Source organism: Lonchura striata, chromosome 31 (genome assembly GCF_050655825.1).
Source record: "Lonchura striata isolate lonStrDom1 chromosome 31, ASM5065582v1, whole genome shotgun sequence".
In the NCBI taxonomy this organism is placed as follows: Eukaryota; Metazoa; Chordata; class Aves; order Passeriformes; family Estrildidae; genus Lonchura; species Lonchura striata.
Genome location: NC_140733.1, coordinates 8,719,808 through 8,739,513, shown reverse-complemented (window position 1 = coordinate 8,739,513; position 19,706 = coordinate 8,719,808). Strand labels below are relative to the sequence as shown.

At 67.1% G+C, this 19,706-nt stretch overlaps 2 protein-coding genes across 11 annotated transcripts in view; both read right to left on the bottom strand.

The window, feature by feature from the left end:
• Nucleotides 1–19,706, bottom strand: part of LOC146764869 (neurexin-2-like) — a 48,480-nt gene that overhangs the window by 8,553 nt on the left and 20,221 nt on the right. For 7 of the 10 annotated variants that reach the window (XM_085563881.1, XM_085563888.1, XM_085563886.1 and 4 more), the window contains 10 exons: nt 18,913–19,296; nt 17,576–17,776; nt 16,075–16,101; nt 15,204–15,323; nt 13,761–14,142; nt 12,589–12,779; nt 11,242–11,415; nt 10,199–10,318; nt 3,428–3,609; nt 2,453–2,624 (listed from right to left, as the gene is read on the bottom strand). In XM_085563881.1, the coding sequence (XP_085420007.1) occupies nt 2,453–2,624; nt 3,428–3,609; nt 10,199–10,318; nt 11,242–11,415; nt 12,589–12,779; nt 13,761–14,142; nt 15,204–15,323; nt 16,075–16,101; nt 17,576–17,776; nt 18,913–19,296 (1,953 nt within the window). The remainder of the gene's footprint in view (nt 1–2,452; nt 2,625–3,427; nt 3,610–10,198; nt 10,319–11,241; nt 11,416–12,588; nt 12,780–13,760; nt 14,143–15,203; nt 15,324–16,074; nt 16,102–17,575; nt 17,777–18,912; nt 19,297–19,706) is intronic. The other 3 variants (XM_085563883.1, XM_085563887.1, XM_085563889.1) reach the window with 2 other exon arrangements.
• Nucleotides 4,253–9,051, bottom strand: LOC146764870 (uncharacterized). The gene is made up of 4 exons (XM_085563624.1): nt 9,032–9,051; nt 5,960–6,057; nt 5,479–5,605; nt 4,253–5,350 (listed from the first exon to the last, which is right to left on the bottom strand). The coding sequence occupies exons 1-4, from the start codon at nt 9,049–9,051 to the stop codon at nt 5,002–5,004; spliced, it is 594 nt and encodes a 197-aa protein (XP_085419750.1). The 3' UTR covers nt 4,253–5,001.

Sequence of the window (19,706 nt, the reverse complement as noted above, 5' to 3'; positions counted from 1 at the left end):
TCAATGGCATCACCAGTGACACCAAGATGGGACCGTGGTCTCAATGGCATCACCAGTGACACCAAGATGGGACCGTGGTCTCAGCGGTGTCACCAAGATGGGACCTGGTCTCAATGGCATCGTTGGTGTCACCAAGATGGGACTGTGGTCTCAATGGCATTGTTGGTGTCACCAAGATGGGACTGTGGTCTTGGTGGCTTCATTGGTGTCACCAAGATGGGACCTGGTCTCAATGGTACCATTGATGTCACCATGATGGGACCGTGGTCTCGGTGGCATTGTTAGTGTCACCAAGATGGGACCTGGTCTCAGTGGCCTCATCAGTGACACCAAGATGGGACCATGGTGTCAGCGGCACCGTTGGTGACACCAAGATGGAATCGTGATCTCAGTGGCCTCATCAGTGACACCAAGATGAGACCTGGTCTCGGTGGCATTGTTGGTGACACCAAGATGGGACCGTGGTCTCAATGGCATCACCAGTGACACCAAGATGGGACCGTGGTCTCAGCGGCTTCATCGGTGTCACCGATGGGACCATGGTTTCAGCGGCACCGTTGGTGACACCAAGATGGAATCGTGGTCTCAGTGGCCTCATCAGTGACACCAAGATGAGACCTGGTCTCAACAGCACCATTGATGTCACCAAGATGGGACTGTGGTCCCAATGGCACCATTGGTGTCACCAAGATGGGACCATGGTCTCAGTGGCATTGTTGGTGTCACTGCTGTGGGATCATGGCTTTGCCATTGGTGTCACCATCAGCGTCACCATGGTGGGACTGTGGCCTCATCATTCGTGGCATCATTAATGTCACCAAGATGGAAGCATGGTGTCATCATTAGTGGCACCATCAATGTCACCATGGTGGGACCATGGTCTGGCTGCTGGTGTCACCATCAATGTCACCAATGTCACCAGGGTGAGACTGTGGCCTTGCTATTGGTGTCACCATCAATGTCACCATGATGGGACCATGGTCTGGCACCAGTGGTGTCACTGTCACCATGGTGGGACTGTGACCTTGCTATTGGTGTCACCATCAATGTCACCATGGTGGCATCATGGTATCATCATTAATAGCACCATTGGTGTCACCATCAATGTCACCACGGTGGGACCATGGTCTGGCCATTGGTGTCACCATCAATGTCACCATGGTGGGACGGTGGCATCACTGTCAGCGCCATCGGGCTGTGAGCCCGTGGGTGTCACCATCGGCATCACGTTGACGTGGCCGCAGTGTCACCACCGGTGCCACCACCGGTGCCACCATCGTGTCACCGCTGGTGCCACCACGCCGTGACCACGGTGTGACCATCGGTGTCCCCACAGCCGTGACGCCCCTGCTGATGTCCCCAGCCCTGGCCATGGTGTCACTGGGGTGGGGGTGGGGGTGGCCCTCGGGGGGTTTATGTGGCCTTTAGGGGGGCATTAGCGGGGGAGGGGAGGGGGGTGGCCGTGGGACCCCTCGTTAGCGCTGCCTCGTTAGTGCCCTCGTTAGGGGGGGTCCTGGGGGTGTCCCCAAGCACCCGGGGTGACCCCGGGGTGTCCGAAGGTGCCGTGGGGGGCTCAGGGGGGCTCAGGGTTGCTCTGGGGTCCCTACAGGTGCCTTGGGGTGTCCCAGGGTGTCCCTGAGCACCCTGAGGTGCCTCGGGGTGTCCCAGGGGTGTCCCTGCGGTGTCTCAAGGTGCCATAGGGGTGTCCCCAAGCACCTGGGGTGTCCCTTGGGTGTCTGGGGGAGCCCTGAGTGGTACCTGGGGGTACCTGGGGGGTCTGTAAGAGCCCTGGGGAACACCTGAGGAACAGTTGTGGGGTCTGTAGGAACCTTGGGGGTACCTGGGGAACACCTGAGGAACGCTAGGAACACCTGTAGGAGCCCTGGAGGAACCTGAGGAACACCTGCGGGGTCTGTAGGAACCTTGGGGGTACCTGGGGAACACCTGAGGAACGCTGGGAACACCTGGGGAACACCTGGGGGTACCTGGGGAACACCTAAGGAACCCTGGGAACACCTGGGGAACACCTGGGGGTACCTGGGGAACACCTGCAGGGTCTGTAGGAACCCTGGGAACACCTGGGGAACACCTGTAAGAGCCCTGGGGGTACCTGGGGAACACCTAAGGAACCCTGGGAACACCTGGGGGTACCTGGGGAACACCTGCAGGGTCTGTAGGAACCCTGGGAACACCTGGGGAACACCTGTAAGAGCCCTGGGGGTACCTGGGGAACACCTGAGGAACCCTGGAAACACCTGGGGAGCACCTGTAAGAGCCCTGGGGGTACCTGGGGAACACCTGGGGGTACCTGGGGAACACCTGAGGAACCCTGGGAACACCTGGGGAACACCTGGGGGTACCTGAGGAACACCTAAGGAACCCGGGGAACACCTGGGGGTACCTGGGGGTGTCTCTAGGGGCCCTGGGGTGCCCGGGGCGCGGCGGGGGGTACCTGGCGGGTAGCGCTCGTGCAGGGGGCCGCCGTCCACCTGGAGCGTGGCGTTGCCGCCGCTGCGCGTGAAGCGGACGACGTGGAAGCGCCCGTCGCTGACGGCCGCCCCCCGCTCCTCCAGCGCGATGTCCTCGGTGCCCACGTTGAACAGGACCCCCACGGCCCCCTGAACCTGCGGGGCGGGCGGGGGGCACCGCTGGGTTCCTGTCCCCTTCCCCCAGGGAACGACCCCCAAATCCCCCCTGCACCCCAATTCTGGCTCCTCTCACGGTGCAGGAAATCCCCAAATCTGGCTGTTCACAGGAAGCCACAGAGCCCCCCAAACCTGTACCCCCAAATCCCCCTGCACCCCAATTCTTTCCCCTCCTGCAGAGCTTCAGGACATCACCAAATCCAGCCTTTAGCAGGGAGCCCTGGAGCCCCCCCAGCACCCCCATTAAACCCCCGAACCCCAATTTTGTCCCCTCTTCTGCTGTGGAGCTGCGCAAGTCACCAAACCGGGCTTGGACCAGGAGCCCCCAAATCCCCCTAGGACCCCCCAGGACCCCCATGAACCCCCCCAAACCCCGAATTTCTGATGTGGAGCTGCAGGAATCCCCGGAGAGCTGAAGATCCCCAGCTCCCCCCAGCACCCCTGTACCCCAATTTTTTTGCCCCCCTTCCAACATGGAGCTGCAGGAAGTCCCTGAGCCCGGCTGAGATCTCCACACACAGCAGCACCCCCAGACCCCCGAAACCCCCAGACTCCCCAACCCCTCCCAGCCCCTCCCACCCCCCCAGCACCCCCGTACCCCAATTTTTTTGCCCCCCTTACAATGTGGAGCTGCAGGAATTCTCCAAGCCCGGCGGCGCTCTCCACGCGCAGCAGCACCCCCAGACCCCCCAAACCCCCAGACTCCCCAACCCCTCCCAGCCCCTCCCAGCCCCCCAGCACCCCCGTACCCCAATTTTTTGCCCATTTTTTGCCCTCCTTACAATGTGGAGCTGGAGGAAGTCTCCGAGCCCGGCGGCGCTCTCCACGCGCAGCAGCACGGCGTCGCGCTGCCGGGTGCTGAAGCCCAGGGCCAGGCGGTCGGCGCGGGTGCTGGGCCGGTCATTGGGGGGCCACGTGTAGGTGATCAGGGCCCCCCCCTTGCCGAAAATGTACGTGGTGCCCGCTGGGGGGGGGAGAGAAAAACGGGGTTCAGGGGGGCAAGCGGAGGGGGGCTGGGGGAGCCGGGTCTGGGGGGAGCTCAGGGCAGGGGGGCTCAGAGGGTACGGGGGGTGTGGAACTGAATTTGGGGGTCCCGGGGTTTATGGGGGGACCCTGAGTGCACGGGGGGCGGTCCAGGAGGGACCCCGGAGTTTGGGGGTGACCCCGAGTCTGGGGGTGGGGGAAGCCCAGCGTTCATGGGGACCCCCGAACTTGGGGGGGGCTCACGGCATCCGTGGGGGACCCCGAGGAACTGGGGGGGGGCTGCGAGACTTGGGGGGCACCTCTGGATTTTGGGGAGGGGCTGTGGGACCCCCAATGTCTGGGGGGGTTCCTTTTGTCCCCTCCCCAGCACGGCCTTGCCCGAGGGCTCAGGATGCACAAACCGATCGAAAAGACACCCAAAAAACACCCAAAACAGCCAAAGACACCCCAAAAAACCCCAAAACACCCCCAAAAACCTCAAACACACCCAAAACCATCGAAAAGCACCCCAAAACCATTGCAAAGCACCCCAAAACCAGCCCAAATCACACTCGCGTGCCACAGGGCCCCCCCCAAACCCCGCCCGGCCCCGGCAAGCGAGGAGGAGGAGGAGGAGGAGGAGGAGAAGGAGGAGGAAGAGGGGGAGGAAGAGGAAGAGGGGGAGGAAGGTTGTTCCAGGTTCCCGAGGCAGTGAGGAGGAGGAGAAGGAGGAAGAGGAGGTGACAGGGGGAGGAAGGCCAGGCTGAAGCTCCCGCGAGCAGCTGGGGAGGAGGAGGAGGGTGAGAAGAAGGAGGAAGAGGAGGAGGAGAAGGAGGAGGCAGGCTGGCTGGAGTTCCTGGGAGGAGGAGGAGGAGGAGGAGGAGGAGGAGGGGGTTGGGTGTCTGTGAGCAGGAGGAGGAGGAGGAGGAAGAGGAAGAGGGGGAGGAGGAAGGTTGTCCCAGGTTCTCAAGGCAGTGAGGAGGAGGAGGGGGAGGAAGAGGAAGAGGGGGAGGAAGGCCATCTGTGTCCCTGTCCTCGTGAAGGGGAGGTTGAGGGAGTCTGAGGCTGAGGATGATGATGATGATGATGATGATGATGATGATGGGGGTTTTGGGGTCCCTGTGAGGAGGAGGAGGAGAGGGAAGGTTGATCAGGAGGGTGATGAAGGCTCACTGAGCTGGCTGTGGGTGAGGAAGGGCTGGTGGATGGAGGAGGAGGAGGAGGAGGATGAAGGTGATGACGCTGAGGGTGATGAAGGCTCATCGTGGCACCCATTGGTGAGGAAGGCGATAGGAAGGATGAGGATGAGGATGAGGAAGGTGATGATGAGTGGGATGAGGATAAAAATGAGGAAGATGAGGAGGATGAGAATGGTGCGGGTGATGATGAAGGCTCACCATGGCGCACGTGGTTGATGGCGATGGGGAGGATGAGGAGGATGGAGATGAGGAGGATGAGGATGATGAGGAAAGCGAGGATGATGAAGGCGAGGATGAAGATGAGGAGGGCTCACCATGGTGGCCGCCAGTGAGGAAGGGCGCGCGGTTGATGGCGATGGGGAGGATGATGATGATGATGGTGAGGAAGGTGAGGATGAGGGTGAGGATGAGGAGGGCTCACCGTGGTGCCCGTGGGTGAGGAAGGGTATGCAGTTGATGGCGAGGATGAGGAGGATGAGGAAGGTGAGGATGAGGATGATGATGAGGATTAGGATGAGGAGGATGATGATGATGATGAGGAAGGTGAGGATGATGAGGAGGGCTCACTGTGGTGGCCGCGGGTGAGGAAGGGCGCGCGGTTGATGGCGATGGGGAGGATGAGGAAGGTGAGGATGAGGATGATGAGGATGAGGAAGGGGAGGATGAGGAAGGTGAGGATGATGATGATGGTGAGGATGAGGATGAGGAAGAGGATGAGGATGATGATGATGAGGAAGGTGTGGATGATGATGATGAGGATGAGGAAGGCGAGGATGAGGATGATGAGGATGAGGAGGGCTCACCGTGGTGGCCGCGGGTGAGGAAGGGCGCGCGGTTGATGACGATGGGGAGGATGAGGAAGGTGAGGATGATGATGATGGCGAGGATGAGGATGAGGAAGAGGATGGGGATGATGATGATGAGGATGAGGAAGGTGTGGATGATGATGATGAGGATAAAGATGATGATGATGAGGATGAAGATGATGATGAGGATGAGGAAGGTGAGGGTGAGGATGAGGAGGGCTCACCGTGGTGGGCGCGGGTGAGGAAGGGCGCGCGGTTGATGGCGATGGGGAGGATGAGGAAGGTGATGATGGTGAGGATGAGGATGAAGATGACGATGGTGAGGGTGAGGATGAGGAGGGCTCACCGTGGTGGCCGCGGGTGAGGAAGGGCGCGCGGTTGATGGCGATGGGCGCCGTGCCGTGCCGCCCGTGGAAGTGGTGCACGTGGTGGGTGGTCGAGAGGCTGGAGGAGACGCGGGCGGGGCGGGCGGGGGGCACCAGCACCCCCAGCACCCCCAGCACCCCCAGCGCCAGCACCCCCAGCGCCCCGGGGCCCCCCCGGCCCCCCATCGGCCCCTCAGCGACCCCCCCCCATCCGGCGGCGCCGGGGGGACCCCGCGAGGGGGACCCCAAATGGGGGGAGGAGCCCCCGGATGGAGATGGAGGGAGGGGGGAGAGATGGGGCAGCCCCCGGGTTTGGGGGGGGGGAGGGAACCCCCAAATTGGGGGGGTGGAAGGAGAGGAGGGAGCCCCCAAATCGGGGGGGGTGAACAAAGAGGGGTGAGCCCCCAAATTGAGGGGGTGGGAGGAGAAGGGGGAGCCCCCAAACTGGAGGTGAAGGTGGGGAGGGACAGGGGACCCCCGAAATGGATGGAAAAGGGGGTGGGGGAGTCCCCAGATGAGCGGGGGAGCCCCCAAATGAAGGGGGTGGTCCCCAAATGAGGGGGTGGAGGTGGGGGGGGAGGAAGACCCCCAAAATGGGGGGGGGAGGGCGGAAGGAGAGGGGGAGACTCCAAATGAGGGGAGGGGGGTGAAGGGAGAGGGTCAGAGCCCCCAAATGGGGTCTAGGAGGGATTGAACCCCAAAATGGGGGGGGGAGGAGGTGGGGGGCTCCCAAATTGGGGGGTGGGAGAAGGAGAGGGGCAGCCCCCAGTTAAAGAGGGGGGTGAGAGCAGGGGGAGACCCCAAAATGTGGGGCTGGGGGTGAAGGGAGGTGGGCGTCCCCAAAAGGGGGGAGGGAGGAGGGCGAGACCCCAAAACGGGGGGGAAAGGGAGAGGGGGAGCCCCAAAAGGGGGGTCTGGAAAGGACTGAGCCCCAAAATGGGGGGAGGTGGTGAGGGGAGGGGTTGTGCCCCAAAATGAGGCCCGGGGGGGGTTCCTCAACCCTAAAATGGGGTTTGAGGGGGGGGTGTGCCCCAAAAGAGGGTCTAGGGGGGTGCTGAACCCCGAAATGGGGCTGGGGGGGATCGTGAGCCCAAAATTGGGGTGGGGGGGCTTCAAATCGGCTCAAAAATGGGGAGGGGGGGGCAGTCCCGGCTCAACCCAACCTGAAGTTGGGGAACCCCAAATCCCCCCCAGAAGGGCCGGGGGGGTCCCCGAATCTCCCCCCCCGTGGGGCTCAACGAGCCCAAAATCCACCCACGGGGCTGGGGAGGGGCCCCGGCTCACCCCGAAAATGGGGCTGGGGGCGGCCCTGAGAAACCCCAACCCCCCAAAATAGGGCCGGGGTGGGGGGGCAATCCCCCCCCTCAATGGGGCTGGGGGCGGCAAATCCCCTAAAATAGAACCGGGGGGGCCCGGTCACCCCAAGAGGGGTGGGGGGGGGCTGAATCCCCTAAAATGAGGCCGGGGGGGGCCCGAATCCCCCCAAATGGGGCTGGGGGGGGGGCCCGAATCCCCCCAAATGGGGCTGGGGGGGGGGGGATCACCCGAATCTCCCCCTCGATCGGGGCTGGGGGGGCCCGAATGTCCCCAAAATGGGTCTGGGGGCGGGCGGCTCCCCCCCCTAAAAAAGCGGCGGCGCCCCCAAAGGGCCCCGGGGGTCCCGACCCCCCCTGGGCTGCGGGGCCGGGGGGTCCCGAGCGCCCCCCCCGCGGGGGGTCTGGATCCCCCCCCCGGGGCTCAGCGCATTAGGGGGGGGGGCGCGGGGGGGCCCCGGGGCGGGGGGGGCCAGGGCGGGGGGGGCGCGGGGGGCGCTCAGAGGGGGTCGAGCATGGTCCGGGGGGGGGCTCGGGGGGGGGGATGTGGGGCTGGGAAATGGGGGGGGGGCTGCGGGATGGGCGGGGGGGGGGATGGGGGTGCGGGATGTGGGGCAGGAGAGATGCGGGGGGGGGCTGGGAAATGGGGGGAGGGGGGAGATGGAGCGGGGGGGGCGATGTGGGGCGGGGGGGGGATGGGCGGTGTGGGGCGGGGGCTGCGGGAGGATGAGGATGAGGATGGGGATGGGGATGAGGATGAGGATGAGGATGGCGATGGGGATGAAGCGGGGGCTGGGCCGGGGGGCTCTGGCCTGGGCGGCGGCGGCGGCGCGGTGGGGCCGGAGGGTCGGTGGGGCCGGCGGGGCCGTGGGGCGGCGGGGCCGTGGGGCGGTGGGCGCGGGCGGCCGTGGGGCGGCGGCGGCGGCGGCGGCGGCGGCTGCTGCAGCGGGAGGGGCGGGGGCGGGGGAGGGGCGGGGGGAGGGGCCGGGGGGGGAGGGGCCACGCGCGACCCACGAGGGGGAACCCACGGACCCCCCCGGCGAGGGGCGGGGGAGCCCCACGGAGCCGCGGGGCCGCCCCACGGGGAGGCGCGGGGCTGCCCCCGGCCCCACCGGGACCCCCCCGCCACCCACGGAGCCCCACGCGGGGCTGCCCCCGGCCCCACCGGGACCCCCCCGCCACCCACGGAGCCCCACGCGGGGCTGCCCCCGGCCCCACCGGGACTCGTCCGCCCCACGGAGCCCCACGCGGGGCTGCCCCCGGCCCCACCGGGACCCGTCCGCCCCACGGAGCCCCACGCGGGGCTGTCCCCGTGGGCCGCGCCTCGGCGGTGCCGCCACCCCCGGCTGTCCCCACAGCGTGTCCTGCCCCACGGGGACGCCGCCAGCCGCGCCCCGGCCCCCCCGTGTCCGCGGGCAGGGGTGGGGCAGGGGCTGGACTCACCTGGAGGGTGGGGGGACATTGGGGACACTGGGGACAGGGGGGGACACGGCCCCCCCGTGGGACACAGGTGTCCCACGTGCTGCCCCCTGCCCCACGCGTGGGGCCGTGGGGACACGGAGCCCTCGGGCAGGGGACAGAGCCATCCCTGGCCAGGGACACACGTGTCCCTCGTGTCCCCCGTGTCCCTCGTGTCCCCTGTGTGGGAGCCCTGGGGGGACACGGAGCCCTCGTGCCAGGCCCAGGTGGCACAGGTGACACGGGTGACACGGGTGACACGGGTGACACCCGCGCTGCCACCTGCCCTCCTTCAGCGCCATGGGGACACGAAGGAGGTGACGGAGCCACCTCAGCTGGGGACAATTGTCCCGCGTGGGGGGGGTCACACAGCCCCACCCCCGAGCGAGGGACACGCGTGTCCCCTCCCAGGGACACGGGCCACCGGCCCCCTCTGCTCGCCCCGGGGGGTCCTGGGCTCCCCCCTCGTGGGGTGTCCCCCCCCGGGACCCCTGAGCCCCCTGTGTGTCCCCAAATCCCCCTGAGCCCCCTGTGCACCCTGTGCCCCCGAATCACCTCGTGCCCCCCACTCACACTGGGCACAGCTGCCCCTCTGAGCCCCCCAAATCCCCTCTGAGCCCCCCAAATCCCCTCTGAGCCCCCCAAATCTCCTCTGTGCCCCCAAATCCCCTCTGAGTCCCCCACTCAAACTGGGCACAGCTGCTCCTCCAAGAACCCTGACCCCCCAAATCTCCTCTGAGCCCCCCAAATCTGCCTGACCCCCCCAAATCTCCTCTGTGCCCCCAAATCCCCTCTGAGTCCCCCACTCAATCTGGGCACAGCTGCTCCCCACAGCCTTCCTGAGCCCCCCGGGCCCCCAAAACCCCCCAAATCCCCCCGGCCCCCCACTCACACTCAGTGCAGTGGCCGCCCTGCGTTGCCCCAAGCCTCCCAAGCCCCCCAAACCCCACCAGACCCCCCCCACAAATCCTTCCCGTCCCCCCACTCATGCTCGGCGCAGCCACTCCCCCAAGAATTCCTGAGCCCCCCAAACCCCCCCAAGCCCCCCAGGTCCCCCACTCACGCTCGGCGCAGCCGGACCCCTGGGTGTCCCTGAGTCCCCCAAGCCCCCCAAACCCCCGAGCCCCCCACTCACGCTCGGCACAGAGACCCTTTGGGTTGCCCCGAGCCCCCCAAGCCCCCCAAACCCCCGAGCCCCCCACTCACGCTCGGCGCAGCCGGACCCCTGGGTGTCCCTGAGTCCCCCAAGCCCCCCAAACCCCCGAGCCCCCCACTCACGCTCGGCACAGAGACCCTTTGGGTTGCCCCGAGCCCCCCAAGCCCCCCAGGTCCCCCAAACCCCCCAGGCCCCCCAAACCCCCGAGCCCCCCACTCACGCTCGGCGCAGCCGGCCCCCCTGGGTTGCCCCAAACCCCCCAGGCCCCCCAAACCCCCGAGCCCCCCACTCACGCTCGGCGCAGCCGGCCCCCCCGAAGGCCGTCATGCTGCAGTCGCAGGTGAAGCCGTCCCACTGCTGCAGGCAGACGCCCCCGTGGGCACACGAGTCCTCGGCGCACGTCGTGCTGGGGCCTGGGGGGGCACCGGGCTCGTGGGGACCCCCCCGGCTCCCCCAGACCCGGCCCCAAACCCGGGGGGGGGCTCTCCGTGGGGTTTTGGGGCCTTAAATCCCCTCCTCCCCACTCCCCCCGGGGGCTGGGTACCCCCAAACACCTCCTTGTGCCCCCCGCCCACCCCGAGCCCCCTGCCCACCCGTGAGCCCCCACACAAGCCTTTGGGAAACTCCTGGACACCCCCAAAAAAAGCCCCAAATACCCCCGGACCCCTGTGCCCCCCCCATATCCCTGGGCACCCCAGACCCCTGTGCCCCCCCAGACCCCCCCAGTGCCCCCCAGTTCTCACCATCCCAGCCCCCCCTGCCCACCCCCCACATCCCAAAGCCCCCAGACCCCCGGTGCCCCCCAATTCTTGCCATCCCAGCCCATCCTGCCCACGCCCCACATCCCAAAGCCCCCAGACCCCCCAATTCTCACAGTCCCGACCCTTCCTGCCCACCCCCCACATCCCAAAGCCCCCAGACCCCCCAATTCTCACAGTCCCAGCCCCCCCTGCCCACCCCCCACATTCTGCAGCCCCCAGACCCCCCGAATTCTCGCCCCCCCTGCACACCCCCAACATCCTACAGCCCCCAGACCCCACCAGTGCCCCCCAGTTCTCACCATCCCAGCCCCCCCGGCATGTCCCCCACATCCCAAAGCCCCCAGACCCCCCGTGCCCCCCGTTCTCACCGTCGCAGCCCCTCCGCACATCCCGTCCCCCACATCCCAAAGCCCCCAGACCCCCCCATACCCCCCGAATTCTCACCCCCCTGCACACCCCCAACATCCTGCAGCCCCCAGACCCCACCAGTGCCCCCCAATTCTCACAGTCCCGCCCCCCTGCCCACCCCCCACACCCTGCAGCCCCCCGGTGCCCCCCGTGCCCCCCGTTCTCACCGTCGCAGCCCCTCCGCACGTCCCCCACGCGCCTCAGGGCGTCCCCCAGCAGGTCGGGCAGGCGCCCGTTGAGGTCCAGCGAGGCCAGGCAGCCCCGGAAGCCCCCCCGGGAGGCCACGAGGCGCGGGAGGCGGCCCAGGAGCCCCGGGCTGACCCCCCCGACGTACAGCTCACCTGGGGGGGCACGGGGAGGGTCACCTGGGGGGGGCACCCACCGCTCTGTGCGCCCCAAAACAGCCTCGGGGCGGGGGGGGGTCACCCATGGGGGGCTCCCTCTGTGTCCCATTGTTCCCCCCCCACCCCCGTGATGTCCAGGTGCACCCCGGGTACACCTGGGACACACCTGGGGGGCACCTGGGGGGGTCACTCGATGGGTGAGGGGAGACCCCCCCCCCCGTGGGTACCCCACTGGGGTGACCCCTCCCATCCAGCCCAGGATGATCCCCACAGCTGTGCCCTCCTCCAGGTGTCACCCAGGTGTCATCCAGGTATGTCCCAGCTGCCCCAGGTGTGTCCCAGGTGTGTCCCAGGTATGCCCAGCTGTCCCCCAGGTGTATCCCAGGTGTGTCCCAGCTGCCCCAGGTGTGTCCCAGGTGTCCCCCAGGTGTATCCCAGGTGTGTCCCAGCTGCCCCAGGTATGCCCCGGGTGTGTCCCAGGTATGCCCAGCTGCCCCAGGTGTGTCCCAGGTGTATCCCAGGTGTGTCCCAGCTGCCCCAGGTGTGTCCCAGGTGTGTTCCAGGTGTGCCCAGGTGTGCCCAGATGTGTCCCAGGTGTCCCCAGGTGTACCCCAGGTGTGATCCAGGTGTGTCCCAGGTGCCCCAGGTGTGTCCCAGGTGTGTCCCAGGTGTGTCCCAGGTGTATCCCAGGTGTGTTCCAGGTGTGCCCAGGTGTGTTCCAGGTGTGTCCCAGGTGTGTTCCAGGTGTTCCCAGCTGTCCCCCAGGTGTGCCCAGTTGTATCCCAGGTGTCCCCCAGGTGTGCCCAGGTGTGTCCCAGGTGTGCCCAGGTGTGCCCAGGTGTGTTCCAGGTGTGTCCCAGGTGTGTCCCAGCTGCCCCAGGTGTGTCCCAGGTGTGTCCAGGTGTGTCCCAGGTGCCCCAGGTATGCCCCGGGTGTATCCCAGGTGTGTCCCAGGTGTGCCCAGGTGTGCCCAGGTGTATCCCAGGTGTGTCCCAGGTGTCCCCCGGGTCTCACCCTTGAGCTGCAGCCCGCGGGCGCCCTGCCCGTGCTGGGTCACGGGGTACCCACACACCGGTACCCTCCCCCAGGTGTATCCCAGGTGTGTCCCAGGTGTGCCCAGGTGTATCCCAGGTGTGTCCAGGTGTATCCCAGGTGTCCCCCAGGTCTCACCCTTGAGCTGCAGCCCGCGGGCGCCCTGCCCGTGCTGGGTCACGGGTCTCCCGTCCACGCGCAGCGCGTGCAGGGCCCCCCCCTCCCGTGCCACGGCCACCTCGTGCCAGCGCCCGTCGTGCAGCGGCTGCTCCGAGTTGCCCTTCATGAGCGAGGGGCCCTCGCCCAGGTCGAACACGTAGTGGATGTACCTGGAAGGGGGCGTGGCCTCGTGGGGCGTGGCCGGGGGGGGGCTCACCTGAGGCTGGGGGCTCACCAGGGACCCCCCCCCCACCCAAATTCAGGGAGGGTAACGGGGCCGGGGGCGTGGCCAAAGGTGGAGGTGGGGCCACAGTTGGGTGTGGTCGTTGTGGGCGTGGCTTGAGCCATGGGGGCGGAGCCTAAGGCTGGGGTGGGGGGGGGTCCCTGAGGGCTGAGGGGGTCCCAAGGCCCAAAGAGGTTCAGGAGGTCCCCAGGGGGGGTCTCCAGGGCCCCTCCAGGGCACCCAGGAGGTCCCTGGGAGGTTCAGGAGGTCCCTGGGTGGTTCCCAAGGTCCGCAGGATGTCCCTACAGTCCCCAGGAACTCCCACATGTCTCAGGTGGTCTCTGACATCCCCTGGAGGTCCCCAGGATGTCCCCAGGACCCCCAGCATGTCCCAGGAGGTCTTGGACATCCCCTGGAGGTCCCCAAGGTCCCGAGGACCCCCAGCATGTCCCAGGAGGTCTCAGACATCCCCTGGAGGTCCCCAGGATGTCCCCAGGACCCCCAGCATGTCCCAGGTGGACTCTGACATCCCCTGGAGGTCCCCAAGGTCCCGAGGACCCCCAGCATGTCCCAGGAGGTCTCGGACATCCCCTGGAGGTCCCCAGGATGTCCCCAGGACCCCCAGCATGTCCCAGGAGGTCTCAGACATCCCCTGGAGGTCCCCAAGGTCCCCAGGATGTCCCCAGGACCTCCAGCATGTCCCAGGAAGTCTCGGACATCCCCCGGAGGTCCCCAAGGTCCCCAGGATGTCCCCAGGACCCCCAGCATGTCCCAGGTGCTCTCTGAGCTCCCCAGGTGCTCCCCGAGATCCCCAAGGACCCCACAGGCGTCCCCACGACCCGTGAAGATCCCCGAGCTGCCCCGCCCGGCCGCGGCGTCCCCAGGACCCCCGAGGTGCCCAGGACGTCCCCCCCGGTGTCCCCCTCACCCCTTGACCAGCTCCACCACCAGGAAGTCGGAGCCGCTGCCGCCGTTGAAGAGGATGAGGCCGTCGGGCGCCGTGGTCTTGAACTGGAAGAAGAGGTGGAAGGAGGCGAAGGCCTGGAGCGTGGCCAGCGCCACGTAGGAGCCGCGGCCGCCGAAGGCCACCGGGTCGGCCACGATGGCGCGGCGGCCGAAGCGGGCGTTGAGCTCGCAGGAGCTGATGTCGCCGTCGCGGCACAGGTCCAGGTAGGGCAGCCCGTTGAACACCAGCCCGCTGAGGTGGCCCAGGAAGTTGGACGGGACCACGGCCAGGAAGCGGCGCTCGGTGACGATGCCGGTCTCGATGTTGTGGAACTCCAGGCGGGTGTGCGAGCCCGACAGCTGCCCTGGGGGGCGCGGGGGGCACGGGGGTGGCACCGGGAGCCGCGGCGCTGGCCCGCGCCACCGCGCCGTGCGCCCGTGGTCTCCTGGACCTCCGGGCTGGGTGCGGGGTCCTCGCAGGGCTGGTCAGCTTGTCCCCACGCACCCGTGAACCCAAGGACCTTCATCCCTGTCCCATGAACTTTCAACCCTGTTCTCATGGACCTTCATCCCTTACCATGGACCTTCAACCTTGTCCATGGGCCTTCATCCCTGTCCCATGGACCTTCATCCTTGTCCCCAAGGACCTTCAACCTTGTCCATGGACCTTCATCGCTGTCCATGGACCTTCATCCCTGTCCCCAAGGACCTTCATCCATGTCCATGGACCTTCATCCCTGTTCTCATGGATGTTCAACCCTGTCCCCAGGGACCTTCATCCCTGTCCCCAAGGACCTTCATCCATGTCCATGGACCTTCATCCCTGTCCATGGACCTTCATCCCTGTCACCAAGGACCTTCATCCTTGTCCCCAAGGACCTTCATCCCTGTCCCATGGACCTTCATCCCTGTCCATAGACCTTCATCCCTGTCCCCAAGGACCTTCATCCATGTCCATGGACCTTCATCCCTGTCCATAGACCTTCATCCCCGTTCTCACAGACCTTCATCTCCATCCCATGGACCTTCATCCCTGTCCATAGACCTTCAACCCTGTTCCCAAGGACCTTCATCCTTGTCCCAAGGACCTTCATCCCTGTCCATGGACCTTCATCCCTGTCCCATGGATCTTCATCCCCGTCCCATGAACCTTCAACCCTGTTCCCAAGGACCTTCATCCCTGTCCATGGACCTTCATCCTTGTCCATGGACCTTCATCCATCTCTGTCTCATGGACCTTCATCCCCATCCCATGGACCTTCATCCATGTTTCCACAGACCTTCATCCCTGTCCTCATGGATCCCTCTCCCAAGGACCTCCATCCCTGTCCCCATGGACCTGCAGCCCCACTGACCACGTCCCCATGGAGCTGAGCCCCCCGGTGCCCCCAGGCCCAGGTCCCCCCGGCCGTCCCCGCGGTGTCACCTTCGACGGTGACGTTGTCGACGGCGAGCTGGAGGCTGCGCCCGCGCCGGGCCACCCGCACCGAGTGCCACTCGTTGTCATCCAGCCGCTGCCCCGCGAACAGCGTCTCGGGGCCCTTGCCTGGGGGCAGCGGGGACAGCGGGGACACCGGTGACACCGGGGACAGCGGGGACAGTGGGGACAGCGGGGACACCGGGGACACAAGGGACAGCGGGGACAGCGGGGACAGCGGGGACACCGGGGACAGCGGGGACAGAGGGGACAGTGGGGACACTGGTGACACCGGGGACATCGGGGCAGCAGGGACATCAGGGACAGCAGTGACATCGGGAACACCGGTGACATTGGGGACACCGGGGACACCCCTGTACTGGTGACACCACGGCACTGGGGTACACCAGTGACACTGGGGGACACGAGGTGACAGCAGTGACCCTGGGGACAGCACTGTACTGGGGACACTGTGCCACCAGTATGGGTGACATTGTAGCAGTTGGTGGCACTGGGTGGCACCGTGGCAATGGGTGGCACTGGGTGGCACCAGATGTTCACAGCTGGACGCGGCCCAGGAGAGAAGCCGGGGGCACCGCCCAGGTGTGAACCCTGAACCCACACTGGGGGGGGGTTTGGGGGTCCCTGTGGAGGTTTTGGGGTGATCCAGAGGGTCTGGAGGTGTCCCCGGGGGTGTCCCCAGGGGTGTCCCCAGGGGGTTTGGGGGGGTTCTGGGGGTGCTCATGGGGGGATTTTGGGGGTGTTCATGGGGGGACTTTGGGGGTGTTCATGGGGGGTTTTGGGGCCGGGTGTCCCAGGGGGGTTTGGGGGTGTCCCGGGTGTCCCGGGGTGCCCGGGGTGCCCCGGGGGTGGCACTTACTGGGGTGACAGCCCACGCGGACACAGTCTGGGGAGAGAAGACACCGGTCAGGCCCTTCGCAGCCGCCGCCAGGGGGCGCCCCGGGGACGGGGGGGGGGCGGCCGGGGGGGCGAGGTGCCAGAGGGGGGCACTGGGAGGGACTGGGATTGAACTGGGAATGAACTGGGGGGATTGGGAATGGGATGGGAGAGACTGGGAAAGACTGGGAGGGACTGGGGGGGACTGGGAATGGACTGGGAGGGACTGGGAGGGACTGGGAATGGGATGGGAGAGACTGGGAGGAACTGGGAGGGACTGGGGGGGGACTGGGAATGGGATGGGAGGCACTGGGGGGACTGGGAGGGAACTGGGAATGGACTGGGAGGAACTGGGAGGGAACTGGGAGGGAACTGGGAGGGACTGGTTACTGGTTCAGGGGGTCTCTGGCACCTCGCGGGGGGGCACGGCCGCCCTGAGGGCCCAGCCCGGGGGATCCGGGGGGATCCCACCCAGGGCTGGGCCCCCCCCGTCAACCGCTGCGGGGCGGGGGGGGCAAACGCCGGGACCCGGGGGGGGGTCCCCAATTCCACGAGGGGGTCCCCAACCCCTTGGGGGGGTCCCCAATCCCATGGGGGGTCCCCAATCCCGTGGGGGGGGTTCCCAATCCTGTGGGGGGGTCCGCACCCCGCAGAGGACCTGCAGCCCCACGGGGGTCCCCCCCAATGGAAGGGGCTGCAGGAGGGGTCCCCCACCCTGGGGGGGTCCCCAGTCCTCTGGGGGGACCCTCGCCCCCTCGGGGGGGTCCCGGCGCTGTGCCCCGAGTGGCAGCGGGGGGGTCACGAAGGCCCCAATCCCGGTGGGGGGGGGGGACGGGGACACCGAGGCGCCTCTGGTGACCCTCCGGGGCCAGTCTGGGGGCACAGGGGCGATTCTGGGGGTGCCTGGGCACCATTTCTGGGGTCATGAGCTGCCTGAGCACCTTTGGGGGAAGTTTTGGGGTCCCAGGCACCAACATGAATTTTGGGGGGATACCAGGCACCATTTTAGGGTCCCAGGAACCATTTTAGTTTTTCAGACACCATTTTAGGGTCCTAGACACTATTTTGGGGTCCCAAGCACCATTTTCAGGTCCTAGACAACATTTAAGGGTCCCAGGCCCTATTTTAGGATCCCAAACACCATTTTAGGGTCCTATACATAATTTTTGGCTCCCAGACACTATTCTGGGGTCCCGGGGCCTATTTTAGGATCCCAGCTCCTATTCTGGAGTCTCAGACCCTATTTTAAGGTCCTGGGCCCTCTTTTAGGGTCCCAGGCCCTATTTTGGGGTCCCAGCCCCTATTTTGGGATCCCAGGCCCTATTTTAGGGTCCCAGCCCCTCTTTTGGGTTCCCTGGCCCTATTTTGGCCACCCTGGGATGACCAGAACCGCCTCGGGCCCCGTTTTGGGGAGGATTTTGGGGAGGTCTCAGGGACGTTTCAGGGACGTGTTGGGGGTTCTCCGGGGGTCTCGGGGGGCTCACCCAGGTTGAGGGTGAGCTTCATGCGCCCCCCGTCCAGCTCGAGGCGCAGGGTGTCGGCCGAGTGGCGCGAGGTGGTGGCCAGGACGAGGCCGAAGGCGCGGGGGGACATGAAGCGCAGGGACACGTCCTCGGCCTCCGTCTGCTCGCCCGGCACCTGCACCTTCAGGTACATGCTGCCGTCATAGCTCAGCACCGCCGCCTCTGCCGGGACAGGGACCCCCGTCAGCCCCGGCACGGCCACCCCCGCTGTGCCCCGGGGGTCCCCGCGGTGTCCCCGTGCTGTCCCCTCTGTCCCATGTCCCCGCAGTGTCCCCGTGTCCCCGCTGTCCCATGTCCCTGTTTGTCCCCGCTGTCCCTGTGCTGTCCCCTCTGTCCCCTCTGTCCCGTGTCCCCGCGCTGTTCCCGCTGTCCCCACGGTTCCAGTGTCCGGTGTCCTGCTGTCCCGGTGTCCCCACTGTCCCCATGTCCCCGTTTGTCCCCTCTGTCCCCGTGTCCCCGCGCTGTCCCCACAGTCCCGGTGTCCCCACTGTCCCGGTGTCCCCACTGTTCCCTCTATCCCGTGTCCCTGCGCTGTCCCCTCTGTTCCGGTGTCCCCACAGTGTCCCCCATTGTCCCCACGCTGTCCCCGTGTCCCCGCTGTCCCCTCTATCCTGTGTCCCTGCACTGTCCCGGTGTCCCTGCTGTCCCCTCTATCCCGTGTCCCTGCGCTGTCCCGGTGTCCCTGCTGTCCCCTCTATCCCGTGTCCCTGCGCTGTCCCCGTGCTCCCGGTGTCCCCACTGTCCCCTCTATCCCATGTCCCCGCTCTGTCCCCGCAGTGTCCCGGTGTCCCCGCTGTCCCCTCTATCCCGTGTCCCTGCACTGTCCCGGTGTCCCCGCTGTCCCCTCTATCCCGTGTCCCCGCTGTCCCCTCTATCCTGTGTCCCTGCACTGTCCCGGTGTCCCTGCTGTCCCCTCTATCCCGTGTCCCTGCGCTGTCCCCGTGCTCCCGGTGTCCCCGCTGTCCCCTCTATCCCATGTCCCCACTCTGTCCCCGCAGTGTCCCGGTGTCCCCGCTGTCCCCTCTATCCCGTGTCCCTGCACTGTCCCGGTGTCCCCGCTGTCCCCTCTATCCCATGTCCCCGCTGTCCCCTCTATCCCATGTCCCGCTCTGTCCCCGCAGTCCTGGTGTCCCTGCTGTCCCCTCTATCCCGTGTCACCACAGTGTCCCGGTGTCCCTGCTGTCCCCTCTATCCCGTGTCCCCGCTCTGTCCCCGCAGTGTCCCGGTGTCCCCGCCGTCCCCTGTGTCCCGTGTCCCCGCGCTGTCCCCGCTGTCCCCGCGGTCGCGGTGTCCCTCACCCGTCTCGCAGCGCGGCCCCAGGTAGCCGGTGCCGCGGCAGTCGCACACGAAGCGGTTCCAGCCCTCGCGGCAGGCGCCGCCGTTGCGGCAGGGGCCGCTGGCGCAGAGCCGCGGCGGGTCCCGGGCGCAGAGCGGGGCGACCCCGGCCGCGCCCCCGGCGGGCAGCAGCGCCCGCACGTCGCGGCTGCGCCCGTCCACGAACAGGTCCCGCACGCAGCCCACGAAGCCCAGGCGCAGCCCCGCCGCCCACAGCTCGGGGGGCGCGGGGGGCCCGGGCCGGCCCTCGGGGAGCCCCCCCAGGTACAGCTCGGCCCCCACGTCCAGCACGTCCCGGTCCCCGCTGGCCAGGAAGGGCGTGCTGCGGCTGTTCACCGAGACCGAGCCTGCGGAGAGCGGGCGTCAGGGGACGGCGGGGACAGGGGGACAGGGGGACAGCGGGGACAGGGAGGGGACAGCGGGGACAGGGAGGGGACAGCGGGGACACAGAGGGGACAGCGGGGACACAGAGGGGACGGGGGGATGGGGGGGACAGCGGGGACACAGAGGAGACAGCAGGAAAGAGGGGACGGGGGGACAGGGAGGGGACAGCGGGGACACAGAGGGGACTGGGGGGACGGGGGGGACAGCGGGGATAGAGAGGGGACAGGGGGGACAGCGGGGACACAGAGGAGACAGCAGGAAAGAGGGGACAGGGGGACAGAGAGAGGACAGTGAGGACAGAGGACAGAGGGGGAATGGGGGGACAGAGGGGACAGCAGGGACAGAGGGGACACAGAAGGGGGAGAGTGGGGGG